Source organism: Oncorhynchus tshawytscha, linkage group LG03, assembly GCF_018296145.1.
Source record: "Oncorhynchus tshawytscha isolate Ot180627B linkage group LG03, Otsh_v2.0, whole genome shotgun sequence".
NCBI lineage: Eukaryota > Metazoa > Chordata > Actinopteri > Salmoniformes > Salmonidae > Oncorhynchus > Oncorhynchus tshawytscha.
The window spans coordinates 8,288,981-8,306,811 of record NC_056431.1 but is presented as its reverse complement, the minus strand read 5'-3'; the positions used below and the strand labels follow the sequence as shown (position 1 = coordinate 8,306,811).

The 17,831-nt window shown below is 54.1% G+C and overlaps 1 protein-coding gene across 2 annotated transcripts in view; it reads left to right on the top strand.

The window, feature by feature from the left end:
- LOC121841385 (basal cell adhesion molecule-like) overlaps positions 1-17,831 on the top strand; it is a 118,261-nt gene that overhangs the window by 85,321 nt on the left and 15,109 nt on the right. For both annotated transcript variants that reach the window (XM_042309236.1, XM_042309230.1), the window contains exon 10: positions 17,487-17,628. In XM_042309236.1, coding sequence (XP_042165170.1) covers positions 17,487-17,628 — 142 coding nt within the window. The remainder of the gene's footprint in view (positions 1-17,486; positions 17,629-17,831) is intronic.

The following is a 17,831-nucleotide window of genomic DNA, read 5'->3' as shown; positions in this document are numbered from 1 at the left end:
CTCTCCCTTCCTCACTGTGTTACTACCAGTCCACCTCTCCCTGCTTCCTCACTGTGTTACTACCAGTCCACCTCTCTCTGCTTCCTCCCTGTGTTACTACCAGTCCACCTCTCCCTGCTTCCTTCCTGTGTTACTACCAGTCCACCTCTCCCTGCTTCCTTCCTGTTTTACTACAAGTCCACCTCTCTCTGCTTCCTCCCTGTGTTACTACCAGTCCACCTCTCCCTGCTTCCTCCCTGTGTTACTACCAGTCCACCTCTCCCTGCTTCCTCCCTGTGTTACTACCAGTCCACCTCTCCCTGCTTCCTTCCTGTTTTACTACCAGTCCACCTCTCCCTGCTTCCTCCCTGTTTTACTACCAGTCCACCTCTCTCTGCTTCCTCCCTGCATTACTACCAGTCCACCTCTCCCTGTGTTACTACCAGTCCACCTCTCCCTGCTTCCTCCTGTGTTACTACCAGTCCACCTCTCCCTGCTTCCTCCCTGTGTTACTACCAGTCCACCTCTCCCTGCTTCCTCCCTGTGTTACTACCAGTCCACCTCTCCCTGCTTCCTCCCTGTGTTACTACCAGTCCACCTCTCCCTGCTTCCTTCCTGTGTTACTACCAGTCCACCTCTCTCTGCTTCCTCCCTGTGTTACTACCAGTTCACCTCTCCCTGTGTTACTACCAGTCCACCTCTCCCTGTGTTACTACCAGTCCACCTCTCCCTGTGTTACTACCAGTCCACCTCTCCCTGCTTCCTTCCTGTTTTACTACCAGTCCACCTCTCCCTGCTTCCTCCCTGTTTTACTACCAGTCCACCTCTCCCTGCTTCCTCCCTGTGGTACTACCAGTCCACCTCTCCCTGCTTCCTTCCTGTTTTACTACCAGTCCACCTCTCCCTGCTTCCTCCCTGTTTTACTACCAGTCCACCTCTCCCTGCTTCCTCCCTGTGTTACTACCAGTCCACCTCTCTCTGCTTCCTCCCTGTGTTACTACCAGTCTACCTCTCCCTGTGTTACTACCAGTCCACCTCTCCCCTGCTTCCTCCCTGTGTTACTACCAGTCCACCTCTCCCTGCTTCCTCCCTGTTTTACTACCAGTCCACCTCTCCCTGCTTCCTCCCTGTGTTACTACCAGTCCACCTCTCCCTGCTTCCTCCTGTGTTACTACCAGTCCACCTCTCTCTGCTTCCTCCCTGTGTTACTACCAGTCCACCTCTCCCTGTTTACCACAGTCCACCTCTCCCTGCTTCCTCCCTGTGTTACTACCAGTCCACCTCTCCCTGCTTCCTCCCTGTGTTACTACCAGTCCACCTCTCCCTGCTTCCTCCCTGTGTTACTACCAGTCCACCTCTCCCTGCTTCCTTCCTGTTTTACTACAAGTCCACCTCTCTCTGCTTCCTCCCTGTGTTACTACCAGTCCACCTCTCCCTGCTTCCTCCCTGTGTTACTACCAGTCCACCTCTCCCTGCTTCCTCCCTGTGTTACTACCAGTCCACCTCTCCCTGCTTCCTTCCTGTTTTACTACCAGTCCACCTCTCCCTGCTTCCTCCCTGTTTTACTACCAGTCCACCTCTCTCTGCTTCCTCCCTGCATTACTACCAGTCCACCTCTCCCTGTGTTACTACCAGTCCACCTCTCCCTGCTTCCTCCCTGTGTTACTACCAGTCCACCTCTCCCTGCTTCCTCCCTGTGTTACTACCAGTCCACCTCTCCCTGCTTCCTCCCTGTGTTACTACCAGTCCACCTCTCCCTGCTTCCTTCCTGTGTTACTACCAGTCCACCTCTCCTGCTTCCTCCCTGTGTTACTACCAGTCCACCTCTCCCTGTGTTACTACCAGTCCACCTCTCCCTGTGTTACTACCAGTCCACCTCTCCCTGCTTCCTTCCTGTTTTACTACCAGTCCACCTCTCCCTGCTTCCTCCCTGTTTTACTACCAGTCCACCTCTCCCTGCTTCCTCCCTGTGTTACTACCAGTCCACCTCTCCCTGCTTCCTTCCTGTTTTACTACCAGTCCACCTCTCCCTGCTTCCTTCCTGTTTTACTACCAGTCCACCTCTCCCTGCTTCCTCCCTGTGTTACTACCAGTCCACCTCTCTCTGCTTCCTCCCTGTGTTACTACCAGTCTACCTCTCCCTGTGTTACTACCAGTCCACCTCTCCCTGCTTCCTCCCTGTGTTACTACCAGTCCACCTCTCTCTGCTTCCTCCCTGTGTTACTACCAGTCCACCTCTCCCTGCTTCCTCCCTGTGTTACTACCAGTCCACCTCTCTCTGCTTCCTTCCTGTGTTACTACCAGTCCACCTCTCCCTGCTTCCTCCCTGTGTTACTACCAGTCCACCTCTCCCTGCTTCCTCCCTGTGTTACTACCAGTCCACCTCTCTCTGCTTCCTCCCTGTGTTACTACCAGTCCACCTCTCCCTGCTTCCTCCCTGTGTTACTACCAGTCCACCTCTCCTGCTTCCTCCCTGTGTTACTACCAGTCCACCTCTCCCTGCTTCCTCCCTGTGTTACTACCAGTCCACCTCTCCCTGCTTCCTCCCTGTGTTACTACCAGTCCACCTCTCTCTGCTTCCTTCCTGTGTTACTACCAGTCCACCTCTCCCTGCTTCCTCCCTGTGTTACTACCAGTCCACCTCTCCCTGCTTCCTCCCTGTGTTACTACCAGTCCACCTCTCTCTGCTTCCTCCCTGTGTTACTACCAGTCCACCTCTCCCTGCTTCCTCCTGTGTTACTACCAGTCCACCTCTCTCTGCTTCCTCCCTGTGTTACTACCAGTCCACCTCTCCCTGCTTCCTCCCTGTGTTACTACCAGTCCACCTCTCCCTGCTTCCTCCCTGTGTTACTACCAGTCCATCTCTCCCTGCTTCCTCCCTGTGTTTCTACCAGTCCACCTCTCCCTGCTTCCTCCCTGTGTTACTACCAGTCCACCTCTCCCTGCTTCCTTCCTGTTTTACTACCAGTCCACCTCTCCCTGCTTCCTCCCTGTTTTACTACCAGTCCACCTCTCTCTGCTTCCTCCCTGTGTTACTACCAGTCCACCTCTCCCTGTGTTACTACCAGTCCACCTCTCCCTGCTTCCTCCCTGTGTTACTACCAGTCCACCTCTCCCTGCTTCCTCCCTGTGTTACTACCAGTCCACCTCTCCTTGCTTCCTCCCTGTGTTACTACCAGTCCACCTCTCCCTGCTTCCTTCCTGTGTTACTACCAGTCCACCTCTCTCTGCTTCCTCCCTGTGTTACTACCAGTCCACCTCTCCCTGTGTTACTACCAGTCCACCTCTCCCTGTGTTACTACCAGTCCACCTCTCCCTGCTTCCTTCCTGTTTTACTACCAGTCCACCTCTCCCTGCTTCCTCCCTGTTTTACTACCAGTCCACCTCTCCCTGCTTCCTCCCTGTGTTACTACCAGTCCACCTCTCTCTGCTTCCTCCCTGTGTTACTACCAGTCCACCTCCTCCCTGTGTTACTACCAGTCCACCTCTCCCTGCTTCCTCCCTGTGTTACTACCAGTCCACCTCTCCCTGCTTCCTCCCTGTGTTACTACCAGTCCACCTCTCCCTGCTTCCTCCCTGTGTTACTACCAGTCCACCTCTCTCTGCTTCCTCCCTGTGTTACTACCAGTCCACCTCTCCCTGTGTTACTACCAGTCCACCTCTCCCTGCTTCCTCCCTGTGTTACTACCAGTCCACCTCTCTCTGCTTCCTCCCTGTGTTACTACCAGTCCACCTCTCCCTGCTTCCTCCCTGTGTTACTACCAGTCCACCTCTCTCTGCTTCCTTCCTGTGTTACTACCAGTCCACCTCTCCCTGCTTCCTCCCTGTGTTACTACCAGTCCACCTCTCCTGCTTCCTCCCTGTGTTACTACCAGTCCACCTCTCTCTGCTTCCTCCCTGTGTTACTACCAGTCCACCTCTCCCTGCTTCCTCCCTGTGTTACTACCAGTCCACCTCTCCCTGCTTCCTCCCTGTGTTACTACCAGTCCACCTCTCCCTGCTTCCTCCCTGTGTTACTACCAGTCCACCTCTCCCTGCTTCCTCCCTGTGTTACTACCAGTCCACCTCTCCCTGCTTCCTCCCTGTGTTACTACCAGTCCACCTCTCCCTGCTTCCTCCTGTGTTACTACCAGTCCACCTCTCCCTGCTTCCTTCCTGTTTTACTACCAGTCCACCTCTCCCTGCTTCCTCCCTGTTTTACTACCAGTCCACCTCTCTCTGCTTCCTCCCTGTGTTACTACCAGTCCACCTCTCCCTGTGTTACTACCAGTCCACCTCTCCCTGCTTCCTCCCTGTGTTACTACCAGTCCACCTCTCCCTGCTTCCTCCCTGTGTTACTACCAGTCCACCTCTCCTTGCTTCCTCCCTGTGTTACTACCAGTCCACCTCTCCCTGCTTCCTTCCTGTGTTACTACCAGTCCACCTCTCTCTGCTTCCTCCCTGTGTTACTACCAGTTCACCTCTCCCTGTGTTACTACCAGTCCACCTCTCCCTGTGTTACTACCAGTCCACCTCTCCCTGCTTCCTTCCTGTTTTACTACCAGTCCACCTCTCCCTGCTTCCTCCCTGTTTTACTACCAGTCCACCTCTCCCTGCTTCCTCCTGTGTTACTACCAGTCCACCTCTCTCTGCTTCCTCCTGTGTTACTACCAGTCTACCTCTCCCTGTGTTACTACCAGTCCACCTCTCCCTGCTTCCTCCCTGTGTTACTACCAGTCCACCTCTCTCTGCTTCCTCCCTGTGTTACTACCAGTCCACCTCTCCCTGCTTCCTCCTGTGTTACTACCAGTCCACCTCTCTCTGCTTCCTTCCTGTGATACTACCAGTCCACCTCTCCCTGTGTTTACTACCAGTCCACCTCTCCCTGCTTCCTCCCTGTGTTACTACCAGTCCACCTCTCCCTGCTTCCTCCCTGTGTTACTACCAGTCCACCTCTCCCTGCTTCCTCCCTGTGTTACTACCAGTCCACCTCTCCCTGCCCTCCCTGTGTTACTACCAGTCCACCTCTCCCTGCTTCCTTCCTGTTTTACTACCAGTCCACCTCTCCCTGCTTCCTCCCTGTTTTACTACCAGTCCACCTCTCTCTGCTTCCTCCCTGTGTTACTACCAGTCCACCTCTCCCTGTGTTACTACCAGTCCACCTCTCCTGCTTCCTCCCTGTGTTACTACCAGTCCACCTCTCCCTGCTTCCTCCCTGTGTTACTACCAGTCCACCTCTCCTTGCTTCCTCCCTGTGTTACTACCAGTCCACCTCTCTGCTTCCTTCCTGTGTTACTACCAGTCCACCTCTCTCTGCTTCCTCCCTGTGTTACTACCAGTCCACCTCTCCCTCTCTGTGTTACTACCAGTCCACCTCTCCCTGTGTTACTACCAGTCCACCTCTCCCTGCTTCCTTCCTGTTTTACTACCAGTCCACCTCTCCCTGCTTCCTCCCTGTTTTACTACCAGTCCACCTCTCCCTGCTTCCTCCCTGTGTTACTACCAGTCCACCTCTCTCTGCTTCCTCCCTGTGTTACTACCAGTCTACCTCTCCCTGTGTTACTACCAGTCCACCTCTCCCTGCTTCCTCCCTGTGTTACTACCAGTCCACCTCTCTCTGCTTCCTCCCTGTGTTACTACCAGTCCACCTCTCCCTGCTTCCTCCCTGTGTTACTACCAGTCCACCTCTCTCTGCTTCCTTCCTATGATTACTACCAGTCCACCTCTCCCTGTGTTACTACCAGTCCACCTCTCCCTGCTTCCTCCCTGTGTTACTACCAGTCCACCTCTCCCTGCTTCCTCCCTGTGTTACTACCAGTCCACCTCTCCCTGCTTCCTCCCTGTGTTACTACCAGTCCACCTCTCCCTGCTTCCTCCCTGTGTTACTACCAGTCCACCTCTCCTGCTTCCTCCCTGTGTTACTACCAGTCCACCTCTCCCTGTGTTACCATACCAGTCCACCTCTCCCTGCTTCCTCCCTGTGTTACTACCAGTCCACCTCTCTCTGCTTCCTCCCTGTGTTACTACCAGTCCACCTCTCCCTGCTTCCTTCCTGTGTTACTACCAGTCCACCTCTCCCTGCTTCCTTCCTGTTTTACTACAGTCCACCTCTCCCTGCTTCCTCCCTGTGTTACTACCAGTCCACCTCTCCCTGCTTCCTCCTGTGTTACTACCAGTCCACCTCTCCTGCTTCCTCCCTGTGTTACTACCAGTCCACCTCTCCCTGCTTCCTTCCTGTTTTACTACCAGTCCACCTCTCCCTGCTTCCTCCCTGTTTTACTACCAGTCCACCTCTCTGCCCTGCTTCCTCCACCTCTCCCTGTTTACTACCAGTCCACCTCTCCCTGCTTCCTCCTGTTTTACTACCAGTCCACCTCTCCCTGCTTCCTCCCTGTGTTACTACCAGTCCACCTCTCCCTGCTTCCTCCCTGTGTTACTACCAGTCCACCTCTCCCTGCTTCCTTCCTGTGTTACTACCAGTCCACCTCTCCCTGCTTCCTCCCTGTTTTACTACCAGTCCACCTCTCCCTGCTTCCTCCCTGTGTTACTACCAGTCCACCTCTCTCTGCTTCCTCCCTGTGTTACTACCAGTCTACACCAGTCCACCTCTCCTGCTTCCTCCCTGTGTTACTACCAGTCCACCTCTCTCTGCTTCCTCCTGTGTTACTACCAGTCCACCTCTCCCTGCTTCCTCCCTGTGTTACTACCAGTCCACCTCTCTCTGCTTCCTTCCTGTGTTACTACCAGTCCACCTCTCCCTGTGTTACTACCAGTCCACCTCTCCCTGCTTCCTCCCTGTGTTACTACCAGTCCACCTCTCCCTGCTTCCTCCCTGTGTTACTACCAGTCCACCTCTCCCTGCTTCCTCCCTGTGTTACTACCAGTCCACCTCTCCCTGCTTCCTCCCTGTGTTTCTACCAGTCCACCTCTCCCTGCTTCCTCCCTGTGTTACTACCAGTCCACCTCTCCCTGCTTCCTTCCATTTTTACTACAAGTCCACCTCTCCCTGTTTTACTACCAGTCCACCTCTCTCTGCTTCCTCCCTGTGTTACTATCAGTCCACCTCTCCCTGCTTCCTCACTGTGTTACTACCAGTCCACCTCTCTCTGCTTCCTCCCTGTGTTACTACCAGTCCACCTCTCCCTGCTTCCTTCCTGTGTTACTACCAGTCCACCTCTCCCTGCTTCCTTCCTGTTTTACTACAAGTCCACCTCTCTCTGCTTCCTCCCTGTGTTACTACCAGTCCACCTCTCCCTGCTTCCTCCCTGTGTTACTACCAGTCCACCTCTCCCTGCTTCCTCCCTGTGTTACTACCAGTCCACCTCTCCCTGCTTCCTTCCTGTTTTACTACCAGTCCAACTCTCCCTGCTTCCTGCCTGTTTTACTACCAGTCCACCTCTCTCTGCTTCCTCCCTGCATTACTACCAGTCCACCTCTCCCTGTGTTACTACCAGTCCACCTCTCCCTGCTTCCTCCCTGTGTTACTACCAGTCCACCTCTCCCTGCTTCCTTCCTGTGTTACTACCAGTCCACCTCTCTCTGCTTCCTCCCTGTGTTACTACCAGTTCACCTCTCCTTGTGTTACTACCAGTCCACCTCTCCCTGTGTTACTACCAGTCCACCTCTCCTTGCTTCCTTCCTGTTTTACTACCAGTCCAACTCTCCCTGCTTCCTCCCTGTTTTACTACCAGTCCACCTCTCCCTGCTTCCTCCCTGTGGTACTACCAGTCCACCTCTCCCTGCTTCCTTCCTGTTTTACTACCAGTCCACCTCTCCCCTGCTTCCTCCCTGTTTTACTACCAGTCCACCTCTCCCTGCTTCCTCCCTGTGTTACTACCAGTCCACCTCTCTCTGCTTCCTCCCTGTGTTACTACCAGTCCACCTCTCCCTGTGTTACTACCAGTCCACCTCTCCCTGCTTCCTCCCTGTGTTACTACCAGTCCACCTCTCTCTGCTTCCTCCTGTGTTACTACCAGTCCACCTCTCCCTGCTTCCTTCCTGTGTTACTACCAGTCCACCTCTCCCTGCTTCCTTCCTGTTTTACTACCAGTCCACCTCTCTCTGCTTCCTCCCTGTGTTACTACCAGTCCACCTCTCCCTGCTTCCTCCCTGTGTTACTACCAGTCCACCTCTCCCTGCTTCCTCCCTGTGTTACTACCAGTCCACCTCTCCCTGCTTCCTTCCTGTTTTACTACCAGTCCACCTCTCCCTGCTTCCTCCCTGTTTTACTACCAGTCCACCTCTCTGCTTCCTCCCTGCATTACTACCACCTCTGTGTTACTACCAGTCCACCTCTCCCTGCTTCCTCCCTGTGTTACTACCAGTCCACCTCTCCCTGCTTCCTCCCTGTGTTACTACCAGTCCACCTCTCCCTGCTTCCTCCCTGTGTTACTACCAGTCCACCTCTCCCTGCTTCCTTCCTGTGTTACTACCAGTCCACCTCTCTCTGCTTCCTCCCTGTTTACTACCAGTCCACCTCTCCCTGCTTCCACCTCCCCTGTGTTACTACCAGTCCACCTCTCCTGCTTCCTCCTGTGTTACTACCAGTCCACCTCTCCCTGCTTCCTCCCTGTGTTACTACCAGTCCACCTCTCCCTGCTTCCTCCTGTGTTACTACCAGTCCACCTCTCCCTGCTTCCTCCCTGTGTTACTACCAGTCCACCTCTCCCTGCTTCCTCCCTGTGTTACTACCAGTCCACCTCTCCCTGCTTCCTCCCTGTGTTACTACCAGTCCACCTCTCCCTGCTTCCTCCCTGTGTTACTACCAGTCCACCTCTCCCTGCTTCCTTCCTGTTTTACTACCAGTCCACCTCTCCCTGCTTCCTCCCTGTTTTACTACCAGTCCACCTCTCCCTGCTTCCTCCCTGTGTTACTACCAGTCCACCTCTCCTGCTTCCTCCCTGTGTTACTACCAGTCTACCTCTCCTGTGTTACTACCAGTCCACCTCTCCCTGCTTCCTCCCTGTGTTACTACCAGTCCACCTCTCTCTGCTTCCTCCCTGTGTTACTACCAGTCCACCTCTCCTGCTGCTTCCTCCCTGTGTTACTACCAGTCCACCTCTCCCTGCTTCCTTCCTGTGTTACTACCAGTCCACCTCTCCCTGTGTTACTACCAGTCCCTCTCCCTGTGTTACTACCAGTCCACCTCTCCCTGCTTCCTCCCTGTGTTACTACCAGTCCACCTCTCTCTGCTTCCTCCCTGTGTTACTACCAGTCCACCTCTCCCTGCTTCCTTCCTGTGTTACTACCAGTCCACCTCTCCCTGCTTCCTTCCTGTTTTACTACTCTCTCCCTGCTTCCTCCCTGTGTTACTACCAGTCCACCTCTCCCTGCTTCCTCCCTGTGTTACTACCAGTCCACCTCTCCCTGCTTCCTCCCTGTGTTACTACCAGTCCACCTCTCCCTGCTTCCTTCCTGTTTTACTACCAGTCCACCTCTCCCTGCTTCCTCCCTGTTTTACTACCAGTCCACCTCTCCCTGCTTCCTCCCTGCTTACTACCAGTCCACCTCTCCCTGTTTACTACCAGTCCACCTCTCCCTGCTTCCTCCCTGTGTTACTACCAGTCCACCTCTCCCTGCTTCCTCCCTGTGTTACTACCAGTCCACCTCTCCCTGCTTCCTCCCTGTGTTACTACCAGTCCACCTCTCCCTGCTTCCTTCCTGTGTTACTACCAGTCCACCTCTCTCTGCTTCCTCCCTGTGTTACTACCAGTCACCTCTCCCTGTGTTACTACCAGTCCACCTCTCCCTGTGTTACTACCAGTCCACCTCTCCCTGCTTCCTTCCTGTTTTACTACCAGTCCACCTCTCCCTGCTTCCTCCCTGTTTTACTACCAGTCCACCTCTCCCTGCTTCCTCCCTGTGTTACTACCAGTCCACCTCTCCCTGCTTCCTTCCTGTTTTACTACCAGTCCACCTCTCCCTGCTTCCTCCCTGTTTTACTACCAGTCCACCTCTCCCTGCTTCCTCCCTGTGTTACTACCAGTCCACCTCTCTCTGCTTCCTCCCTGTGTTACTACCAGTCTACCTCTCCCTGTGTTACTACCAGTCCAACTCTCCCTGCTTCCTCCCTGTGTTACTACCAGTCCACCTCTCTCTGCTTCCTCCCTGTGTTACTACCAGTCCACCTCTCCCTGCTTCCTCCCTGTGTTACTACCAGTCCACCTCTCTCTGCTTCCTTCCTGTGTTACTACCAGTCCACCTCTCCCTGTGTTACTACCAGTCCACCTCTCCCTGCTTCCTCCCTGTGTTACTACCAGTCCACCTCTCCCTGCTTCCTCCCTGTGTTACTACCAGTCCACCTCTCCCTGCTTCCTCCCTGTGTTACTACCAGTCCACCTCTCCCTGCTTCCTCCCTGTGTTTCTACCAGTCCACCTCTCCCTGCTTCCTCCCTGTGTTACTACCAGTCCACCTCTCCCTGCTTCCTTCCATTTTTACTACAAGTCCACCTCTCCCTGTTTTACTACCAGTCCACCTCTCCTGCTTCCTCCCTGTGTTACTATCAGTCCACCTCTCCCTGCTTCCTCCTGTGTTACTACCAGTCCACCTCTCTCTGCTTCCTCCCTGTGTTACTACCAGTCCACCTCTCCCTGCTTCCTTCCTGTGTTACTACCAGTCCACCTCTCCCTGCTTCCTTCCTGTTTTACTACAAGTCCACCTCTCTCTGCTTCCTCCCTGTGTTACTACCAGTCCACCTCTCCCTGCTTCCTCCCTGTGTTACTACCAGTCCACCTCTCCCTGCTTCCTCCCTGTGTTACTACCAGTCCACCTCTCCCTGCTTCCTTCCTGTTTTACTACCAGTCCAACTCTCCCTGCTTCCTGCCTGTTTTACTACCAGTCCACCTCTCTCTGCTTCCTCCCTGCATTACTACCAGTCCACCTCTCCTCCCTGTGTTACTACCAGTCCACCTCTCCCTGCTTCCTCCCTGTGTTACTACCAGTCCACCTCTCCCTGCTTCCTTCCTGTGTTACTACCAGTCCACCTCTCTCTGCTTCCTCCCTGTGTTACTACCAGTTCACCTCTCCTTGTGTTACTACCAGTCCACCTCTCCCTGTGTTACTACCAGTCCACCTCTCCCTGCTTCCTTCCTGTTTTACTACCAGTCCACCTCTCCCTGCTTCCTCCCTGTTTTACTACCAGTCCACCTCTCCCTGCTTCCTCCCTGTGGTACTACCAGTCCACCTCTCCCTGCTTCCTTCCTGTTTTACTACCAGTCCATCTCTCCCTGCTTCCTCCCTGTTTTACTACCAGTCCACCTCTCCCTGCTTCCTCCCTGTGTTACTACCAGTCCACCTCTCTCTGCTTCCTCCCTGTGTTACTACCAGTCTACCTCTCCCTGTGTTACTACCAGTCCACCTCTCCCTGCTTCCTCCTGTGTTACTACCAGTCCACCTCTCTCTGCTTCCTCCCTGTGTTACTACCAGTCCACCTCTCCCTGCTTCCTTCCTGTGTTACTACCAGTCCACCTCTCCCTGCTTCCTTCCTGTTTTACTACAAGTCCACCTCTCTCTGCTTCCTCCCTGTGTTACTACCAGTCCACCTCTCCCTGCTTCCTCCCTGTGTTACTACCAGTCCACCTCTCCCTGCTTCCTCCCTGTGTTACTACCAGTCCACCTCTCCCTGCTTCCTTCCTGTTTTACTACCAGTCCAACTCTCCCTTCTTCCTCCCTGTTTTACTACCAGTCCACCTCTCTCTGCTTCCTCCCTGCATTACTACCAGTCTACCTCTCCCTGTGTTACTACCAGTCCACCTCTCCCTGCTTCCTCCCTGTGTTACTACCAGTCCACCTCTCCCTGCTTCCTCCCTGTGTTACTACCAGTCCACCTCTCCCTGCTTCCTCCCTGTGTTACTACCAGTCCACCTCTCCCTGCTTCCTTCCTGTGTTACTACCAGTCCACCTCTCTCTGCTTCCTCCTGTGTTACTACCAGTTCACACCTCCCCTACCAGTCCACCTCTCCCTGTGTTACTACCAGTCCACCTCTCCCTGCTTCCTTCCTGTTTTACTACCAGTCCACCTCTCCCTGCTTCCTCCCTGTTTTACTACCAGTCCATCTCTCCCTGCTTCCTCCCTGTGGTACTACCAGTCCACCTCTCCCTGCTTCCTTCCTGTTTTACTACCAGTCCACCTCTCCCTGCTTCCTCCCTGTTTTACTACCAGTCCACCTCTCCCTGCTTCCTCCCTGTGTTACTACCAGTCCACCTCTCTCTGCTTCCTCCCTGTGTTACTACCAGTCTACCTCTCCCTGTGTTACTACCAGTCCACCTCTCCCTGCTTCCTCCCTGTGTTACTACCAGTCCACCTCTCTCTGCTTCCTCCCTGTGTTACTACCAGTCCACCTCTCCCTGCTTCCTTCCTGTGTTACTACCAGTCCACCTCTCCCTGCTTCCTTCCTGTTTTACTACAAGTCCACCTCTCTCTGCTTCCTCCCTGTGTTACTACCAGTCCACCTCTCCCTGCTTCCTCCCTGTGTTACTACCAGTCCACCTCCCCTGCTTCCTCCCTGTGTTACTACCAGTCCACCTCTCCCTGCTTCCTTCCTGTTTTACTACCAGTCCACCTCTCCCTGCTTCCTCCCTGTTTTACTACCAGTCCACCTCTCCTGCTTCCTCCCTGTGTTACTACCAGTCCACCTCTCTCTGCTTCCTCCCTGTGTTACTACCAGTCTACCTCTCCCTGTGTTACTACCAGTCCACCTCTCCCTGCTTCCTCCCTGTGTTACTACCCAGTCCACCTCTCCTGCTTCCTCCTGTGTTACTACCAGTCCACCTCTCCCTGCTTCCTCCCTGTGTTACTACCAGTCCACCTCTCTCTGCTTCCTTCCTGTGTTACTACCAGTCCACCTCTCCCTGTGTTACTACCAGTCCACCTCTCCCTGCTTCCTCCTGTGTTACTACCAGTCCACCTCTCCCTGCTTCCTCCTGTGTTACTACCAGTCCACCTCTCCCTGCTTCCTCCCTGTGTTACTACCAGTCCACCTCTCCCTGCTTCCTCCCTGTGTTACTACCAGTCCACCTCTCCCTGCTTCCTCCTGTGTTACTACCAGTCCACCTCTCCCTGCTTCCTTCCATTTTTACTACAAGTCCACCTCTCCCTGTTTTACTACCAGTCCACCTCTCTCTGCTTCCTCCCTGTGTTACTACCAGTCCACACCTCTCCCTGCTTCCTCACTGTGTTACTACCAGTCCACCTCTCTCTGCTTCCTCCCTGTGTTACTACCAGTCCACCTCTCCCTGCTTCCTTCCTGTTTACTACCAGTCCACCTCTCCCTGCTTCCTTCCTGTTTTACTACAAGTCCACCTCTCTCTGCTTCCTCCCTGTGTTACTACCAGTCCACCTCTCCCTGCTTCCTCCCTGTGTTACTACCAGTCCACCTCTCCCTGCTTCCTCCTGTGTTACTACCAGTCCACCTCTCCCTGCTTCCTTCCTGTTTTACTACCAGTCCAACTCTCCCTGCTTCCTGCCTGTTTTACTACCAGTCCACCTCTCTCTGCTTCCTCCTCCCTGCATTACTACCAGTCCACCTCTCCCTGTGTTACTACCAGTCCACCTCTCCCTGCTTCCTCCCTGTGTTACTACCAGTCCACCTCTCCCCTCCCTGCTTCCTTCCTGTGTTACTACCAGTCCACCTCTCTCTGCTTCCTCCCTGTGTTACTACCAGTTCACCTCTCCTTGTGTTACTACCAGTCCACCTCTCCCTGTGTTACTACCAGTCCACCTCTCCCTGCTTCCTTCCTGTTTTACTACCAGTCCACCTCTCCCTGCTTCCTCCCTGTTTTACTACCAGTCCACCTCTCCCTGCTTCCTCCCTGTGGTACTACCAGTCCACCTCTCCCTGCTTCCTTCCTGTTTTACTACCAGTCCATCTCTCCCTGCTTCCTCCCTGTTTTACTACCAGTCCACCTCTCCCTGCTTCCTCCCTGTGTTACTACCAGTCCACCTCTCTCTGCTTCCTCCCTGTGTTACTACCAGTCTACCTCTCCCTGTGTTACTACCAGTCCACCTCTCCCTGCTTCCTCCCTGTGTTACTACCAGTCCACCTCTCTCTGCTTCCTCCCTGTGTTACTACCAGTCCACCTCTCCCTGCTTCCTTCCTGTGTTACTACCAGTCCACCTCTCCCTGCTTCCTTCCTGTTTTACTACAAGTCCACCTCTCTCTCTGCTTCCTCCCTGTGTTACTACCAGTCCACCTCTCCCTGCTTCCTCCCTGTGTTACTACCAGTCCACCTCTCCCTGCTTCCTCCCTGTGTTACTACCAGTCCACCTCTCCCTGCTTCCTTCCTGTTTTACTACCAGTCCAACTCTCCCTTCTTCCTCCCTGTTTTACTACCAGTCCACCTCTCTCTGCTTCCTCCCTGCATTACTACCAGTCTACCTCTCCCTGTGTTACTACCAGTCCACCTCTCCTGCTTCCTCCCTGTGTTACTACCAGTCCACCTCTCCCTGCTTCCTCCCTGTGTTACTACCAGTCCACCTCTCCCTGCTTCCTCCCTGTGTTACTACCAGACCACCTCTCCCTGCTTCCTTCCTGTGTTACTACCAGTCCACCTCTCTCTGCTTCCTCCCTGTGTTACTACCAGTTCACCTCTCCCTGTGTTACTACCAGTCCACCTCTCCCTGTGTTACTACCAGTCCACCTCTCCCTGCTTCCTTCCTGTTTTACTACCAGTCCACCTCTCCCTGCTTCCTCCCTGTTTTACTACCAGTCCATCTCTCCCTGCTTCCTCCCTGTGGTACTACCAGTCCACCTCTCCCTGCTTCCTTCCTGTTTTACTACCAGTCCACCTCTCCCTGCTTCCTCCCTGTTTTACTACCAGTCCACCTCTCCCTGCTTCCTCCCTGTGTTACTACCAGTCCACCTCTCTCTGCTTCCTCCCTGTGTTACTACCAGTCTACCTCTCCCTGTGTTACTACCAGTCCACCTCTCCCTGCTTCCTCCCTGTGTTACTACCAGTCCACCTCTCTCTGCTTCCTCCCTGTGTTACTACCAGTCCACCTCTCCCTGCTTCCTTCCTGTGTTACTACCAGTCCACCTCTCCCTGCTTCCTTCCTGTTTTACTACAAGTCCACCTCTCTCTGCTTCCTCCCTGTGTTACTACCAGTCCACCTCTCCCTGCTTCCTCCCTGTGTTACTACCAGTCCACCTCTCCCTTCTTCCTCCCTGTGTTACTACCAGTCCACCTCTCCCTGCTTCCTTCCTGTTTTACTACCAGTCCAACTCTCCCTTCTTCCTCCCTGTTTTACTACCAGTCCACCTCTCTCTGCTTCCTCCCTGCATTACTACCAGTCTACCTCTCCCTGTGTTACTACCAGTCCACCTCTCCCTGCTTCCTCCCTGTGTTACTACCAGTCCACCTCTCCCTGCTTCCTCCCTGTGTTACTACCAGTCCACCTCTCCCTGCTTCCTCCCTGTGTTACTACCAGACCACCTCTCCCTGCTTCCTTCCTGTGTTACTACCAGTCCACCTCTCTCTGCTTCCTCCCTGTGTTACTACCAGTTCACCTCTCCCTGTGTTACTACCAGTCCACCTCTCCCTGTGTTACTACCAGTCCACCTCTCCCTGCTTCCTTCCTGTTTTACTACCAGTCCACCTCTCCCTGCTTCCTCCCTGTTTTACTACCAGTCCATCTCTCCCTGCTTCCTCCCTGTGGTACTACCAGTCCACCTCTCCCTGCTTCCTTCCTGTTTTACTACCAGTCCACCTCTCCCTGCTTCCTCCCTGTTTTACTACCAGTCCACCTCTCCCTGCTTCCTCCCTGTGTTACTACCAGTCCACCTCTCTCTGCTTCCTCCCTGTGTTACTACCAGTCTACCTCTCCCTGTGTTACTACCAGTCCACCTCTCCCTGCTTCCTCCCTGTGTTACTACCAGTCCACCTCTCTCTGCTTCCTCCCTGTGTTACTACCAGTCCACCTCTCCCTGCTTCCTCCCTGTGTTACTACCAGTCCACCTCTCTCTGCTTCCTTTCTGTGATACTACCAGTCCACCTCTCCCTGTGTTACTACCAGTCCACCTGTCCCTGCTTCCTCCTGTGTTACTACCAGTCCACCTCTCCCTGCTTCCTCCCTGTGTTACTACCAGTCCACCTCTCTCTGCTTCCTCCCTGTTACTGTCCACCTACTACCAGTCCACCTCTCCCTGCTTCCTCCCTGTGTTACTACCAGTCCACCTCTCTCTGCTTCCTCCCTGTGTTACTACCAGTCCACCTCTCCCTGTGTTACTACCAGTCCACCTCTCCCTGCTTCCTCCCTGTGTTACTACCAGTCCACCTTTCCCTGCTTCCTCACTGTGTTACTACCAGTCCACCTCTCTCTGCTTCCTCCCTGTGTTACTACCAGTCCACCTCTCCCTGCTTCCTTCCTGTGTACTACCAGTCCAACTCTCTCTGCTTCCTCCCTGTGTTACTACCAGTTCACCTCTCCCTGTGTTACTACCAGTCCACCTCTCCCTGTGTTACTACCAGTCCACCTCTCCCTGCTTCCTTCCTGTTTTACTACCAGTCCACCTCTCCCTGCTTCCTCCCTGTTTTACTACCAGTCCACCTCTCCCTGCTTCCTCCCTGTGTTACTACCAGTCCACCTCTCTCTGCTTCCTCCCTGTGTTACTACCAGTCTACCTCTCCCTGTGTTACTACCAGTCCACCTCTCCCTGCTTCCTCCCTGTGTTACTACCAGTCCACCTCTCTCTGCTTCCTCCCTGTGTTACTACCAGTCCACCTCTCCCTGTGTTACTACCAGTCTACCTCTCCCTGTGTTACTACCAGTCCACCTCTCTCTGCTTCCTTCCTGTGTTACTACCAGTCTACCTCTCCCTGTGTTACTACCAGTCCACCTCTCCCTGCTTCCTCCCTGTGTTACTACCAGTCCACCTCTCCCTGTTTCCTCCCTGTGTTACTACCAGTCCACCTCTCCCTGCTTCCTCCCTGTGTTACTACCAGTCCACCTCTCCCTGCTTCCTTCCTGTGTTACTACCAGTCCACCTCTCCCTGTGTTACTACCAGTCCACCTCTCCCTGCTTCCTCCCTGTGTTACTACCAGTCCACCTCTCCCTGCTTCCTCCCTGTGTTACTACCAGTCCACCTCTCTCTGCTTCCTCCCTGTGTTACTACCAGTCCACCTCTCCCTGCTTCCTCCCTGTTTTACTACCAGTCCACCTCTCTCTGCTTCCTCCCTGTGTTACTACCAGTCCACCTCTCCCTGTGTTACTACCAGTCCACCTCTCCCTGCTTCCTCCCTGTGTTACTACCAGTCCACCTCTCCCTGCTTCCTCCCTGTGTTACTACCAGTCCACCTCTCCCTGCTTCCTCCCTGTGTTTCTACCAGTCCACCTGTCCCTGCTTCCTCCCTGTGTTACTACCAGTCCATCTCTCCCTGTTGTGAACTTGTTACTGGTTAAGGAATGTGGTTGTACTGTGCAGGACTGAGTTTTTGTGAGAACCCAGGGAGGGCATGGAAGAACAAGAGATAAAGAATTTGAGTGTGTGTGTCCAACTGTCCCCTAACCTCATACCTGTGTGTGTTCAACAGGGCTCCACGGTGCTGTCCCAGACTGGTGTCTTGTCTCTGAAGTCGGTGACATTCGCTGAAGCTGGCGAGTACTCCTGTGTGGGTGCAGTGCCCTCTGTGCTTGGGCTCACCGCCAAGGCCAGCGTCAATCTCACCGTCTCAGGTACACAGAAGCATACACACACACACACACACACACACACACACACACACACACACACACACACACACAACCATGTGTTAGTGACCCTGTGGTGGTTCTGAGATTTTTCAGATAGGACTACAGGGCTTGTTAATGTATAAATAGATCATAAGACTCGAGGAAAGGAAGTGGTGATGGTACAGTATATCATAAGACTCAGATGG